The sequence below is a fragment of the Spinacia oleracea genome, chromosome 5, assembly GCF_020520425.1.
Source record: "Spinacia oleracea cultivar Varoflay chromosome 5, BTI_SOV_V1, whole genome shotgun sequence".
Classification (NCBI taxonomy): domain Eukaryota; kingdom Viridiplantae; phylum Streptophyta; class Magnoliopsida; order Caryophyllales; family Amaranthaceae; genus Spinacia; species Spinacia oleracea.
Window position 1 is genome coordinate 2895876 of NC_079491.1, and position 15286 is coordinate 2911161.

The following is a 15286-nucleotide window of genomic DNA, read 5'->3' on the forward strand; positions in this document are numbered from 1 at the left end:
TTATATTTATTGATAATGTACACTAATGGTCACTACAAAAATATAGAGCAAGGAGGGCGACACTTTTCAAACAAAGAGGGCGATTAAATTGTCGCCTTTAAATAATTAACCAACTAGGGCGACATTATATCGTTGTCGTACACATGAACAATAGGGGCGAAATGGGTAGAGTCGCCCTTTTTGTTAAAAATACGAAAACAATAAGGGCGAACAGGGTGGGGTCGCCCTTTTTGTTAAAAATACGAAGACGTCAAGAGTTGCCCTCTTTGAAAATCCCAAATTCGTTATCAAAATAATAAAACATAAGTCAGAGTTCTCGAAAATCCCAAATTCGTTATCGGCCATTATGACTCCTACTCTTCTGCCAGAGTTCTTCAAGAAACTCCAAACACAAACCCTAAAATCCCAAATTCGTTTTCCATAGAAAAAAATCAATCGACTCAGTTTTTTTGTTGCCCTCTCTCTCCCTGATTCTCTCCCGAATTCCTTCCTAGATTATCCTAATTGATTGAATTTCTCAACTTCGTCTATGCTTAGTTCGTAACCTCGGGGATTTGTTCGAAAAAAGCCCGATTTATGCTGAGATTTGTTTGAGAGAAGATCAATTTCCGCAGATATTTGTTCGAGAGAAGGCCGATTTCTGCTTACTGGTATCATCTACTTCTTTTGAATTTTCCATGAATGTGGCAAGTGTTCTACACTTCTACTTGCATTGTTGTATCCTGTATGGTTAATGTTGTAATTGATGAAATTATAATATGGTTAATGTTGTAATTGATATCACGAAGATTGCGTTTTATTGATTTGGTTGTCGACTTGTCGGAATAATGTTCAATTTGATTAGTTATTGAATTTGTTCTCGTTGGATTTTAACACAATCATTTCATATCGTCAATTACAAGAGATTACTACAGTGTGATAACAAATCCCTGATGGAGTTAATCAGGTAAATATATATTCATTTGTGGCCTCTCGCTTGGAGTGTGCGATAATCTGGATTGGAGAAAAAAGGTGTTTTTCCATATCGATTTGGTTCTAAAGGAGTACAAGTAAAGTTCAGTCAAGAATATATATATGGAGTATTATTGGGAAGATAATGCTTATAGAAGTAGAACATATGCTTCATTTGTTATATTGAGGATAAGTTGACTCTTTATTGATAATATGTTAATAGTGTTTGGAATATTGTGGAGATGTATTGGAACTCCATTTTTGGAAGCTTCACTTTATATTATTACTGCAGTTGCAATATTGTGGAGATCTATTGGAACCCCATTTCTGAATTGTTTATTTGATCCCAATATTGAGGCTGAAGGCGCATCAAAACTCTCGTTAAAAACCTATTTGTCGGACTAATCTCAGTGTTGCAATGACTACAAACAATACCACTCCCTTTTTTGTTAGGGAAACTAATTAAGGGATAATGTTACTGACTTAGTAAATCATAATATAACCAAGACCTTTCTATATAAAATTCACAAATTTAAATGTTAAAAATCCCTTTTCTAGTGGATCTAATCCTGCCCCAATTTTCCAATAGATATGCTTTGTTTGGTTATCAGCAATTTGCCAGACGAATAAGTGGATTCAGACAAACTAGCTTTTTGCAGGAGTAAAGCCAAAGTGCTTATTGAATTGGAGTCTAAGTCTGTAACTAGTTTATGGTGCTAAGTGCTAACACAGTGAATGAATCTGCTAACACAGGGATAGCCTGATGGACCTTTGTACACATGCCTTGTCCAGATATCCTGCTGTTAGAGCCATTTGAGGTTTCCCGTTGCTAATGCATAACTTTAATCATTAATAGTCAGGGAGTGTTGGAGCTAAAACGGCAAACCTCGGAGCTTAATGAGCTAGACAACTTGATGATACCTTCTGAAAACGACGAGTTTGCTGTCTACATTCATAATGATAATAATAATAATAATAATAATAATAATAATAATAATAATAATAATAATAATGAATTTGATATTGAAGATGGTGACAGTAACAATAATAATAATCATAAGCTGATTTTGAAAGCTTCATTGTGTTGTGAAGATAGGCCTGATCTCTTTGCTGATCTTAATGGGGTGTTGAGTTCTTTGAATTTGCTTATCTATATATATATGAATAATTAAATAATAGTCAGGAATATAAATCAGATTAAAACGTACATAATATGAATCAATTATTTTTCTGTCAAGATTAGGTTTCTACTTTCAGGTACTCATATGTCTCTTTGATCAGTTCACTACGAGTACAAATTGACGACATTTACCTTGATCATGTTTGTTTCTTTGCTTAATTTTATCCTCATGACTGTTATTTTATCTCTCTCTTTGCCAGACTAGACTTTGCTTATTTTTATTTAGTTTTAACAGTAGTTTCATATTCTTTGTTGTTCATGTTATTTTATGATCAAGTTTGCAGTAGTTTCATATTCTTTGAATGACTAGTATAGTATATGTTCTTGTGATTAGATAGCATGGATAATGATAGGAGTTGGATGCATATACAAGGGTTGAGAAATCGGCTACAACCAACTTATCGAAATGGTGTTCAAAATTTTCTCGATTTTGCTTTCAAAGACACAATCCCTAATACCGGGGCTAAGAAAAGGTGTCCTTGTTTGAAGTGTCGAAATTACATCGACCATAATCGAGAGACAATGCGGGCTCATCTTTTGCGAGTAGGAATGGAGCCTGACTATAATCCGTGGATATTCCATGGAGAAGAACAACTTGACATGGGAAACATGGAAATGTCCGAGGAGGAAGGTGATTTGTTTGATGATGAAGATCCTCTCGTATCCGAGGAGATGGCTGCTTTGGTGCATGATGCCACAAATGTAGTGCCCGAGAATTTGAATGATAGAGATGAAGAGGATAAAGACCATCCTGAAATTCCTGATAAGTTTTATAGGTTAATGAAAGATGCAGAAGAAGAATTATTCTCGGGTTGTAAAACCTTTTCAAGGTTGGAGTTCATCGTAACTCTCTTACATCTCAAGGTTAGTGGACATTGGCATGATAAGTCCTTTACTTTGCTGCTTAGTGCGTTACATAAGGCCTTCAATTATGATCCTAAATTTCCAAAGAGCTCCCGTGAAGCCCAGAAGTGCACAAAAGATCTTGGGTTGAATTATGTGAAGATCCATGCTTGTGTAAATCATTGCATTCTTTATAGAAAGGAGTATGAAAATGTCGATTCATGCCCTACTTGTGAGGAGTCCAGATGGAAAGAAGGTAGTGGTGAATTTGATGATAGTGTCACATTTTCGGAATCTCAAGGGACCTCACAACGGATTCCTAGAATACCTCGTCTAGTTCTTCGTTATTTTCCTTTAGTTCCTAGGCTTCAAAGGCTTTTTATGTCTTCAAAAATTGCTAAGCACATGAGATGGCATAAGGATAGGAAGCGAGTTGATAAGGACGTATTAAGGCATCCATCTGATTCAAAGGCATGGGAGAAGCTCGATGATTCATTTCCTGATTTTGCAGCAGATCCACGTAATGTGAGATTAGGTCTTTCAACTGATGGTTTCAATCCTGGTGCACATTTAGGCACTAAGTACAGTATATGGCCAGTCTTTTTAGTGCCATATAATCTCCCACCATGGATGTGTATGACAAGTCCTTACATCATGCTATCACTCTTAATTCCTGGTCCAAAGTCCCCCGGAAATGATATAGATGTGTTCTTGGAGCCGTTGATCGATGAATTTCAAGAGTTATGGGAAGTTGGGGTGAAAACTTATGATTCACATAGTCGCCAAAATTTTAATATGAAGGCAGCGCTATTGTGGACAATGAGTGATTTTCCTGCTTACGGGAATCTGTCTTGTTGGAGTACTTGTGGTAAACTTGCTTGCCCAACATGTCATAAGCATACTTGGCACAAGCGGTTAAAGCATGGATCGAAAGAATGCTTTAAAGGTACTCGTATGTTCTTGGAACCCGATCATAGGTGGAGAAATGACAAGAAATCTTTTGATGGGGAAAAGGAGAGACGACCACCTCCTATTCCTTTGTCAGGGGATGAGATATTAGAGGCATTTGATGGTGTCCCCAATGTGATTTTTGGGAAGAAGCGAAAGAGAACCGATCGATACTTGTTTGACCAATGGAAGAAGTTGAGCATCTTCTTTAGACTTCCTTATTGGAGTAAGCTTTTGATAAGACACAACTTAGATGTCATGCATATTGAAAAGAACATTTGTGACAGTATATTAGGAACAATACTTGATATTCCTAACAAGAAAAAAGACACCTTGAAAGCTCGAAAGGATTTGAAGGAGATGAATGTGCATCATAATTTAATTCCTATTAAGATAGGTGATAAATATGCCATCCCTAGAGCACCATATCAGTTGACATCTATAGAGAGGCGTAAAGTATTGGAGTTCTTGTCCAAGGTTAAAGTGCCAGATGGTTACTCTTCTAACATAGCTCGATGTGCAAGTATGGAAGACGGAAAAATCTCAAACATGAAAAGTCATGATTGTCATGTGTTCTTGCAAGATTTGCTTAAACCGGCATTTCAAGGTATCTTACCTAAGGAGGTGCTAGAACCTTTGGTTGAGCTTAGCTTATTTTTTAAGCAATTATGTTCTAAAACTCTAAAAATTGATGTGTTGGAGAAGATGGAAAAGAGTATTGCAATTACTCTTAGCAAGCTTGAAAAGGTATAAGACCAAAGAGGGCGCTTATTATTATTTGCCCTGAAAAGCTAATACGACGGTTGTAACAGGGCGATGTTGAGGGCGATTATAGGGTCGCCTTTGTAGCTTAACAGGGCGATATTTTGATCAAAGAGGGCGACTTATTTCGCCCTCTTTGGTCTTATATGTTGTAGTGGGTACAAAATAGTAATGTTCCGCAAATAGGAAGATATTGTCACAAAATAGTTACATCCCAATTTTAAGTATTGAATTATGAATGTATGATTTCGATCTATTTTTTATAGACCAAGATTATATTTCCTAAGTAACCAAAACAAGAAGAAAAAAAATAGTTTTATTTTTAGAATTACAAAGTTTATAGATTATCGAACAAATCACCCTTGTCAATTAGTTGTTTAGAGAGTTTAAAATCAGATTCGGCGCTAAAAAGTCCTGAAAACACAGGAGGAGGTATAGTAATTCCAGATCCAGAAATGATTTTACTGCAAATTATCAAATCTTTTGTAACAACTTCATTAATAGTTTTGCTAGCACCCTTAAAATCGCCACTAGAAATTGTTTCTTTTATCCACCCACCTCTATGACTTAAAACTTTCGTAATGTACGAGTTCATTTTTTCCATGGCTTGTCTCGTTTTCGAGTCAGTGGTTCTATCGTGGAGAATTTTTTGCACGTCTTTTTTGAGTTGATTAACATCGTTAATCGCGCAATCAACCATTGATTTGATGACTTCTACGCCTTTTGTAAATTCTTTGTGGGTGTTGTTTATGCAGCTAGTGCATGCGACGGGAGCATTAATTATAAAAATAACATGTAAATACTTTGTCTTATATAACATCTTTAAACATAACATGTACCGTATGTGTTAGTAGAAATATAATTATAAAAATCCAACACGTAAATACTTTGTCTTATATCTTAACCAACAACTATGGTCAACGTTTTAAGGGGTAGTTTGGTTCGCACGGGGTAAATGGAATGGAATCAAGAATGGGATAGAATTAAGGGAATGGAAATCATTCCCTTTGATTTAAAAAGTTGTTTGGGATGCTTATATTCATTTTTTCCATTCATTTTCTCTCTCACCACTCTTTCTGCCGCCGACCGCCGCCAACCACCCGCTTCCACCTCTGTCTCCGCCCCCTCCACCCTCTCCCCTCTGTCAGAGCCCCCTCCTTCCCCCTCTCCCCTCTGTCGATGCCCCTCCTTCTTCCTCTGCCGACGTCGCCGCCACTCCCCCTCCCCTCTATCAACGTCGCCGCCACTCCCCCTCCCCTCTATCGACGTCGCTACTTCTCCCTCTCTCCTCTGTAGACGCCCCTCTCCCTCCCTCCCTCTGTCGGTGCGGATGTGTCAGCGTAGATGTGTCGGCGGAGCTGGTTGTTGACGGCGGTCGGCGGGGCTGGTTGTTGATGGCGGTCGGTAACCTAGAAGGTGGCCGGAATTTGGTGGTCGCGTGGTCGGAGGTTAGATCTAGGGTTAGAGGAGAGAGAGAGAGAGAGAGAGAGAGAGAGAGAGAGGAGGTGGGGGAAGTGAAGATGGGAAAGGGAATGGAAAAGTCTTGGGAGGGTGGGGAATGAGGGTAGAGGGTTTTGGGGTAAACTCAAAAAGGAAAAAGGGTAAAGGGAATGATGAAAGAGGTCTAACAAACAATAACAAAGGGAATGATTGTAGCCCATTCTCTTTCCCTTTAAATATTACCCCCAACCAAACGCCCCCTTACAAAATACATTGTTTTAGTATCATCTATTAATAGTTTTAGTATCATTTATTAATTTTTTTTTTTAATTTGAATAGTTTATTTCATATGTTTTTTTTTTTTTTTTTTTTTTTTTTTTTTGCAAATGAGCCACATGCATGTGAAATACTTCCTCCGTTCTTTTTTAAATGACACAATCATTTAGGCATGTTTGCCAATGCACGATTTCAAACATTAATATCTCTAATTGTGTATCGGAAAAAATTATAAAAAGTTAATAAGACCCCACACGACTATATTTTTTCTTATGTATAAACCACAAAAGGAAGTCTAATGTGTTCGTGTGAATAGTGTCTAAAACCCCATTGTGTCATGTAAATAAGAACAGAGAAAGTATAAATTATAATTCGGGGCATGGCATTAGAACCAGAGTCCTATTATACACAGATCATTTGTGTTAAACATTAAGCCAAGACCTCATTTATATATTTAGACAATAATGTTAAAGATTTAGATTTAACATATCGTATACAAATCCTTAATCTTTACCACTAGCAAGATCGATCCCATTGGTTTTTCATCTATTTTTCATATTCCGGCCTAGTTAATTAACATATTAATTAGTTAGCCCCTTGTACGTAAAATGGTAAAGTACGTACTCAATATGAGTATATAAAATTTTCCGTGGGCGTACGTGTAAATGTGTAACTACGTATATGTAACAATTTTTTTTGTTTTGAATAATAGCAATACAAACTACAAATGGAAAATTAAACTTGAATTTGTTTCCTACAAAATTTGTTAAATACGGGTTTGGGCTGCATCCGTCATTAATAGAGAGAGTACACTTAACAAAATCGTAGGAGGTCCCACCTTAAAATCATATGGCAATAAGGGGAGTAGCCCCTTGGCCTTATTAAGTGTTTAACACTCTTTTCTCTTTTATCAATGTGGGACTCTCACACGTGATGTTTCATGGGTCAGATCTAACACTTTCCCTCACGTGTGAGCTTTTCAATATGGGTCACATGTGATGTTTCATGGGCCAGAGTGTCTTTATCACTCTCCCTCACATGGATCCCGTTCAGTTGGCCCAGAATACAGTACAGTAATGTCTCAACTGTGGGTCTGGCTCTGATACCATGTTAAATAAGGGTTTGGGCCGCATCCGTCATCAAGAGAGAGAGCTCACTTAACAAGTCCAAAGGAGGTTCCACTTAAAACCATATGGCAACAAGGGGAGTAGCCCCTTGGCTTTATTAAGTGTTTAACTCTTTTCTCTTTTATCAATGTGGGACTCTCACACAGTCACACGTGATGTTTCATGGGTCAGATCTTAACACTTCCCGTTACGTGTGAGGTCTCTTTTCAATATGGGTCACATGCGATGTTTCATGGGTCAGAGTGTCTTTTATCACTCCCCCTCACATGGACCCGCTCAGTTGGCCCAGAATACAGTACAGTAAGGTTCCAGTTGTGGGCTTGGCTCTGATACCATGTTAAATACGGGTCTGGGCCGCACCCGTCATCAAGAGTGAGAGTCCACTTAACAAGACCGTAGGAGGTTCCACTTTAAAACCATATGGCAATAATGGGAGTAGCCCCTTGGCCTTATGAAGTGTTTAACACTTTTTTCTCTTTTATCAATGTGGGGTTCTCACACGTGATGTTTCATGGGTCAGATCTTAACAAAATTTAACCAATATGATAAATTAATAATTAATATTGAAATCACAAGAGAAATAATAAGACCGTAATTAAACTTAGGCTCCTCCCTCCTGTATTAATGGTCTCAAAGACTATTTTAATATGTTCTAAAAATGTTACTTCGTATAACAATTCCTATGATCATATTTTTGGATGAGATTTTATACTACAAGAAATGGTAGCATTAATGACGGAATATCCCATCACTAAAGACCAATAATCGTCATAAAAGGGGGCCACCATTAATGAAAAATTCCGTCGTTAACCCGTCGCAAAAAGACATTTGCGACGGTTGTTCTCGTTTTTGTTTGATTATTATCCCCGTCGCAATTAAAGGCTTTTACGACGGGATTTTTAATCCGTCGTAATTAGATTGTCGTTAAAGATACAAATTCTTATAGTGTTTTAAGCTGATATATTATTCCGCAAAAAGGAAGATATTAAAAAAAAGGTAATATTACATACAATTTTAAGTATTGAAGTATGAATTTTTTATCTCTATTTGCTCCTATAATCGAGATCATATCTCCTAAGTAAACAAAAAAAAAAAAACTTTTGTTTTTAGAATTACAAGTTTATATATCTAGAGATTAAACATGTCTCTCGTTCAATAGACAAAAAAATCGTCCTTAATCCTTAGGTTTTAAGGTAATTAATTGATTAGAGAGCTTATAATCAGATTCGATATTAAAAAGTCCAGAAAATACAGGACGAGGTATATTAATTCCAGACGCGGAAATAATTTGACTACAAGCTCTCAAATCCCCAAAAACAATTCCATTAATCATAACGGTAGCTTCCTTAAAATTTCCCAAATTAACTTTTCCTTGTATCACCCTATTTTTAGATGACATACTTGAAATGTAAGGTTCAATTTGTTGGATGACTTGTCTCGTTTTCGGGTCCGTGGTTCTAAGGTCACGTATCATGGTCACGTCTTCTTTTAACGTCGTAACGTCGTTATCGGCGCAATCAAGCATTGCGTCGACGACATCTACGCCCGTACGAATGTCTTTTCCGATGCCGTGTACGCAACTCGTGCATTCGACGGGAGCATTTGTTACGCTACACATTTGGTTGATGAGTGTAACGTTAATGACCTTACCATGTGTTTTGGAGATTATTATGCAAATGAGAGAAATTAGTAGTATGATGTTTTGCTTGTAATAAAAAGCCATTGAATTTGATTTTTAAATTTGTGTGTGTGTGTGTGTTTGTGGGTGTGTTTTTTTTTTGTTTTTTTTTTTTTATATATGTAAATGTATGTTTTGTTTTGCTTACTTGAGGTATATATATACCTTATTCCTAAATAGATATGGTATCTTGCACCATCCAATATTGATCTCCAACTATAGTAAAAGAAATCAGGATGCATGTTTATATATGTCCGTCTTAGAATAATGGTTTACATTGTGTTATTCATTGCTTACATGTTTAGCATCAGTGTCGGAGCTACGATTATGTCGTGATTATGGGTTCTGTGCAATTTCTCAATTCGTGGACTATGGACCGTGGTGCACATAGAGCTACGTGCACCAAAAAAACATATGTGCATAAGTAAAAGAACACGAAACTACGGCAAAAGAACATGCGATATAATATTTCACTTTTTTATTATAAAAATAATATTTATTTTACTATTTATTAAAACCTAAATAAAAAAAATACTCATGTTCTTTTCTCGTAACCAGATATTCTTTCAATTATATACTAATGTTCTTTTGGTGCACGTAGCTCTATTTGCACCATGGTCCACCTTCTAAATTGCGAAAATAAAGCCCTTACTCAACTAATTAAAAGGAAAAAAAAGGAAAGAGAATTAAAAAAGGAATTGTTAAGAATTGAACCCATGACCTGGTTATAACATAACAACACCTTTACCACTACAATTTTTTTTTTAAACCCTGTAGAATCTAATTATATTAATATCTAAAATTTGGGGCATGTGTGGTGGCTCACCCCACACACCCCAAGAACCGCCTATGTTTAGCATTATATTTATAGTTTTATTAATGTAAATCAGGCTGAAATCAGGTTATTCATGCTTACATGTTTAGCGTTATATTTACACGATTTTCACTGATATGTACTTGTTTGAACTGAACTGAACTTATCGAAAATTACGTTAATGGTAAATTATATTCGTAATTGGTTAACCTTTATCTCAACTTATTGATCACGAAATAATTAAGTGAAAACAAAATGGGATTAAAAAAAACCATAACCTAATTAATTGCGTGCATGTGAATTTTAAGACCATGTTTTATGATGAGATTAACTTGTACTACTAATTTTGAGATAAATTAATTCTTCGTACGTTATCAATATCTTAATCACACAAACTTTCTATTATGAGTAATAATTCCAGAAACTAACCTTCTTTGAGTTGGATGTTTGATCGATTTCTTCCATGTTATCTCTATAATATGAAGCAATAAAATCGCACTTACCCAAATTTTGAGTGTTGTATGGGCAAATCAAGAGATGTAGACTAGCTGAGTCGAGTCGAGTCGAATTTTAGTCTTTTTGAGCTGAGTTGGATAAGAGTTTTTAGTGTTCGATCTAACTCGAGTTTGAACTAGCTTTGAAAATTCTTATTCGAGCTTGGTTCGTTATACTACAAAAAATTGTACCATTAACGACGGAAAATCCCGTTGCTAAAGGCCAATAATCGTTGACTAATGACGGAATTTTCTGTCCTGAACCCGTCATAAAAGGGGGTTGTCATTAATGGAAATCCCGTCGTAAATCGTAAAAGACATTTGCGACGGTTGTTCCCGTCTTTGTTTGGTTGTTAGCCCTGTCGCAAAAATTTTGACCCGCCGTAATTAAGTTGTCGTTAAAGATACAAATTCTTGTAGTGTTATGACTTTGGTTTGTTCGAGCTTTGTTCACGAACAAGCTTGTTCGCATTTCGAGTTTGAGCTCGAGTTTAAACGAGTTGAAATCGAGCTTGATAAACTAAACGGGCTTTAAATTGAAGTTATCATTATAACCAAAAAGTTATTGGTTCATTTATTATATTAAGTTTTTACAAATGTTTCTACAATAAATATATAGGACCAATTACTGGTATACACAATGAGAATTTTGATTTCATTTAAAGAAATATGTCGAAAGAAACTGAAATAGTTTTAAATTTTCATATATTTTTTCGAGCTTAAACGAGATTTTAATTTGAACATAATTACGATTGTAAAAGAACTTAAATTACTTGTTCACAAATGTTAACGAGTCGAACATGAAGGTTTTCGAGCTTGACTCGTTTACTTAACGAGCTTAATTTTTTGTTTAAGCTTGTTTATTAATTTATCAAACGAGATATGACTGAGCTTAATTGTTCGCGAATAGTTCACGAACGTATCGACTCATTTACTCCTCTAGGCAAACGCAATCAATCTCTATTATACAAGTCAAAAGGTGAGGTTCTTTTAGTAAATCCACCTTTTTGTCCACATTATATTACTAAAGTACCCTCCTCGCTTATAGAATAGAGAAAATAATGACAACCTACCCAATAGGAAAAGCTCAAAGAAGCATTTTAATCAATCTAGCCCCTTAAATAAATTATTAGCTCGTTAATAAATCTATTTATATGCGTTCTTCTCTATCTAACTTATATGTTATCGCACTTATATTTATTTTTTACATGTTATTTCAGGTTTAAAGTAATAACACAAATACATTTCTTATATATATTCGCACGCATCGCGTACATATAAAACTAGTCTTATACAAGTAAAATACGGACGACAAACAAAGCAATATATTTTTGGCACATCTTGTAACAAGATGGATGTTAATGAGTCGAAGTTTGTATGGTTATACGATTTCCCCAAAGTTCTTAACTTTGACGAATCTTAATTTACATTAATAAAATCGAAAATGATAAAGGTCGCAACATGTGACCTTTAAGTCGTGTTACAATGATGACATGGCATTCTTATGTGTCATGATTTAAATTGGAATCTGAAATACTTAACTTATATATATATATATATATATATATATATCTTACTATACATGTTTAAAATAATGGTAGGAAAATCTTAATATTCTAATTTGTTTTTTTCTTTATATCGATTACCTTATTTACATATTTTCATAGTAAAATTTTTGTATTGATAGTAACACTACAAGAATTTATATCTTTAATGACAACCTAATTACGACGGGTCAAAAATCCCGTCGCAAAAGCCTTTACGACGGGAATAACCATCGCAAATATCTTTTACGACGGTTTTACGACGAATTCACGACGGGATTTTCTATTAACGACGGCCCCCTTTTATGACGGGTTCGCGACAGGAAATCACGTCGTTAATCAACGATTATTGGTCTTTCGCGACGGGATTTCCCGTCGTTAATAGTACAATTACTTGTAGTGTAAAAAAATTATGATGACTCATAGTTTACGTGGCGCTTATATGTACCAATTAAACTTCGACATGTAAAATTGCGACAACTAAATGTTATCGCAAATTGCGACCTTTATCATCATCCAAATAAAATTATCCGTTGAACGTTTCTTTTAAGAAAAGAAAACAAAGTAATACAAATTCCTTAAAAGAACAAGGCAATATAAATAATCCACAGACAATAAATGAAGCACACAATATGGTTACATGAAAACCCCAATACGGAGAGAAAAACACGATACTCTTTTCACTAATTACGAATTCAATGAATAAGTTCCACACAAACATCACTAATAACAATCTTGGAACAATAAGTTCTCCACAATTATATAATTCTACAAGTGGTAATTATAATTAAATGGAGATTGTTACTAAAAATTAAATGAAAATACCTATTAGCGTTGAATATGTAGGTTGGGTTGATTTATATCCGCGATTATCACACACAATCCCTAATTCTTAATCAATATGTATGTCAAGACATTGTTAATATTAAAATTACAAGAGTGAAATAATAAGACCGCCTTTCAAAAAAAAAAAAAAAAAAAATACCAGACCCACACTACAAGAAATTGTACCATTAATGACGGGAAATCCGGTCCGTTAAAGGCCAATAATCGTTAATTAACGACGGGATTTCCTTTCGCGAACCTGTCATAAAAGGGAATTGTCGTTAATGGAAAATCCCGTCGCTAACCCGTCGTAAATGACATTTGCGATGGTAAAATGTGTATCTTTAACGACAATCTAATAACGACGAGTCAAAAATTCCGTCGCAAAAGCTTTCTACGACGGAGCTAACAACCAAACAAAGACGGGAACAACCATCGCAAATGTGTTTTACAACGGGATTTACCATTAATAACGCCCCCTTTTATGAAGAGTTCGCGATAGAAAATCTCGTCATTAATAATGATTATTGACCTTTAGCGACGGAATAGAATTTCCCGTTGTTAATGGTACAATTTCTTACTTACCGTAATTTAAATTAAATGTAGGCTCCTCCCTCCGATGTTAATAGTCTCAAAGACTATCTGTTCCACTTTGAAGTCACAAGAGGAGCAACACAGTTACATATCAAGAGGTCTAAATGCTCACAAGAACTATCACAGACTCATGGCCACGAGTTCCTTTGTTAGACAAAGAGGAACTCATCATTGTTCCAGAGCTGGAACGTCTGAAGCTTCTGAGTTGCAAGTTCCAGACAAAAGGAAGACATAAAAGTCTAGGTAGTCTACTGTACTTAGAATTTTATGTAAATATTAATTTTGCAAAATATATATAGGATACTCAAGGAACTTGTGATTTAATTAGGCCATTTATTTTACTGGAAGGAATTTTTATGAAAACATGTAATTAAATAAAAATAAGTTTTTAATATAAAATAGATTTACGTTTTATATTATTTTATCAAAAATTATTTTCCTAAAAATTTGCCACAGTTTTTGTAAACAAATAAAATCTGTTTTAGAAAATCTTTTAGGGTTTGATTGAGTCAAACCACTAACTGCCCTGTTACTGAAACGTGGGAAGTGGTCTTCCCCTTGTTCCTCAAGTCAAGGGACGTGAAGAACAAAGCACTGGCAGTTGGCAGTTGAGGTTTTGAAGGGAACTAACCCTAGGGATAAATCTATAAAAGGGCAAGTTTGTTTTCTGGAAAATCACACAAACATTCTAAGAGTTCTTGCTTTCTTAAAACACGTATTGTCAAAGATTTTCTAAAAACATTTTGTGTCCTAGTTAATTCAAAGTTCCTAAGTGCCCTATATCCACACAAAAGCATCATTAATATATCTAGAGTTATCCAAACACGAATTGTATTTTGTATTAGTGAGGATAGAGTTATCCTGTTTAGACTTAGAGGTTAAGTCCGAGAGAGAAGTAAAAGAGTTGTACTCAGAGTAGATTACTGTGAGGAACACGAGTTTGAGAGGAACTTGTGTTTGAGAGATTATTGTAATCGAGGTATTACTATAATAAAAGGAATTCTCTTCTTGATTAGTGTCAAGAAGTTTTCACAATTATTGTTATTGTCTTCTCTATTCTCAGTTCCTTGATTGTTTCTAAGTTCCGCAAGAAACTTTACCAAAGTTCCAATTACAATTCACCCCCCCTCTTGTGCGTGTTCCTACTGGAATAACAGTTGGTATCAGAGCCAGTACTCACTAAAAACACAGGAAACCCTATTTGAGTCAAGTTCCTGATAGTATGAACTCACAAGAGAAACTGGAAGAAGGTTACTCAACGCAAAGGCCACCTATGTTCAATGGCAAGTTCTACTCATACTGGAAGAACAGAATGGAGATATTCATCAAAGCTGAAAATTACCAAGTTTGGCGTGTAATTGAAGTTGGAGACTTCGAGGTAACAAAGACCAATGCTGAAAACGAGGTAGTTCCTAAACCAATGTCTGAATTTTCTAAAGAAGACTTTGATAAATATGAGATGAATGCTATGGCTGTCAAAATCTTGCATTGTGGACTTGGACCTCATGAACACAACAGAGTCATGGGGTGCCAGAACGCAAAACAGATTTGGGAGTTGCTACAAGTAACCCACGAAGGAACTAATGAAGTTAAGCGTTCCAAAATCGACCTTTTGATGTCTAAATATGAAAGATTTGAAATGCTTCCAAAAGAAACTATTCAAGAAATGTTCACTAGATTTACTAACATAACTAATGAATTAGTTTCTCTTGGTAGAATCATTCCCACAGATGAACAGGTGAGAAAAATACTAAGAAGCATGCCACAAGATGATCGTTGGAGAACAAAGGTCACTGCACTGTTTGAGACC

General features: G+C 35.5%; 1 protein-coding gene across 2 annotated transcripts; it reads left to right on the plus strand.

Moving 5' to 3' along the window:
- Positions 1 to 206: 206 nt before the first annotated feature.
- LOC110781022 (uncharacterized) lies at positions 207 to 5123 on the plus strand. 2 transcript variants are annotated; one of them, XR_008921998.1, is made up of 2 exons: positions 207 to 650; positions 1705 to 1842. XR_008921998.1 is itself a non-coding variant. In XM_056830252.1 (2 exons), the coding sequence occupies exon 2, from the start codon at positions 2471 to 2473 to the stop codon at positions 4673 to 4675; it is 2205 nt and encodes a 734-aa protein (XP_056686230.1). In that variant the 5' UTR covers positions 260 to 650; positions 2466 to 2470; the 3' UTR covers positions 4676 to 5123. The 2 variants fall into 2 exon arrangements, 1 of the variants encoding a protein (XP_056686230.1); XM_056830252.1 differs by lacking the exon at positions 1705 to 1842 and adding an exon at positions 2466 to 5123 and having other exon boundaries at positions 260 to 650.
- Positions 5124 to 15286: the final 10163 nt, after the last annotated feature.

Bases quoted from the DNA above. Each gene is read 5' to 3' on its own strand.
- LOC110781022 (XM_056830252.1), top strand. From the start codon at position 2,471: ATGGATAATGATAGGAGTTGGATGCATATACAAGGGTTGAGAAATCGG.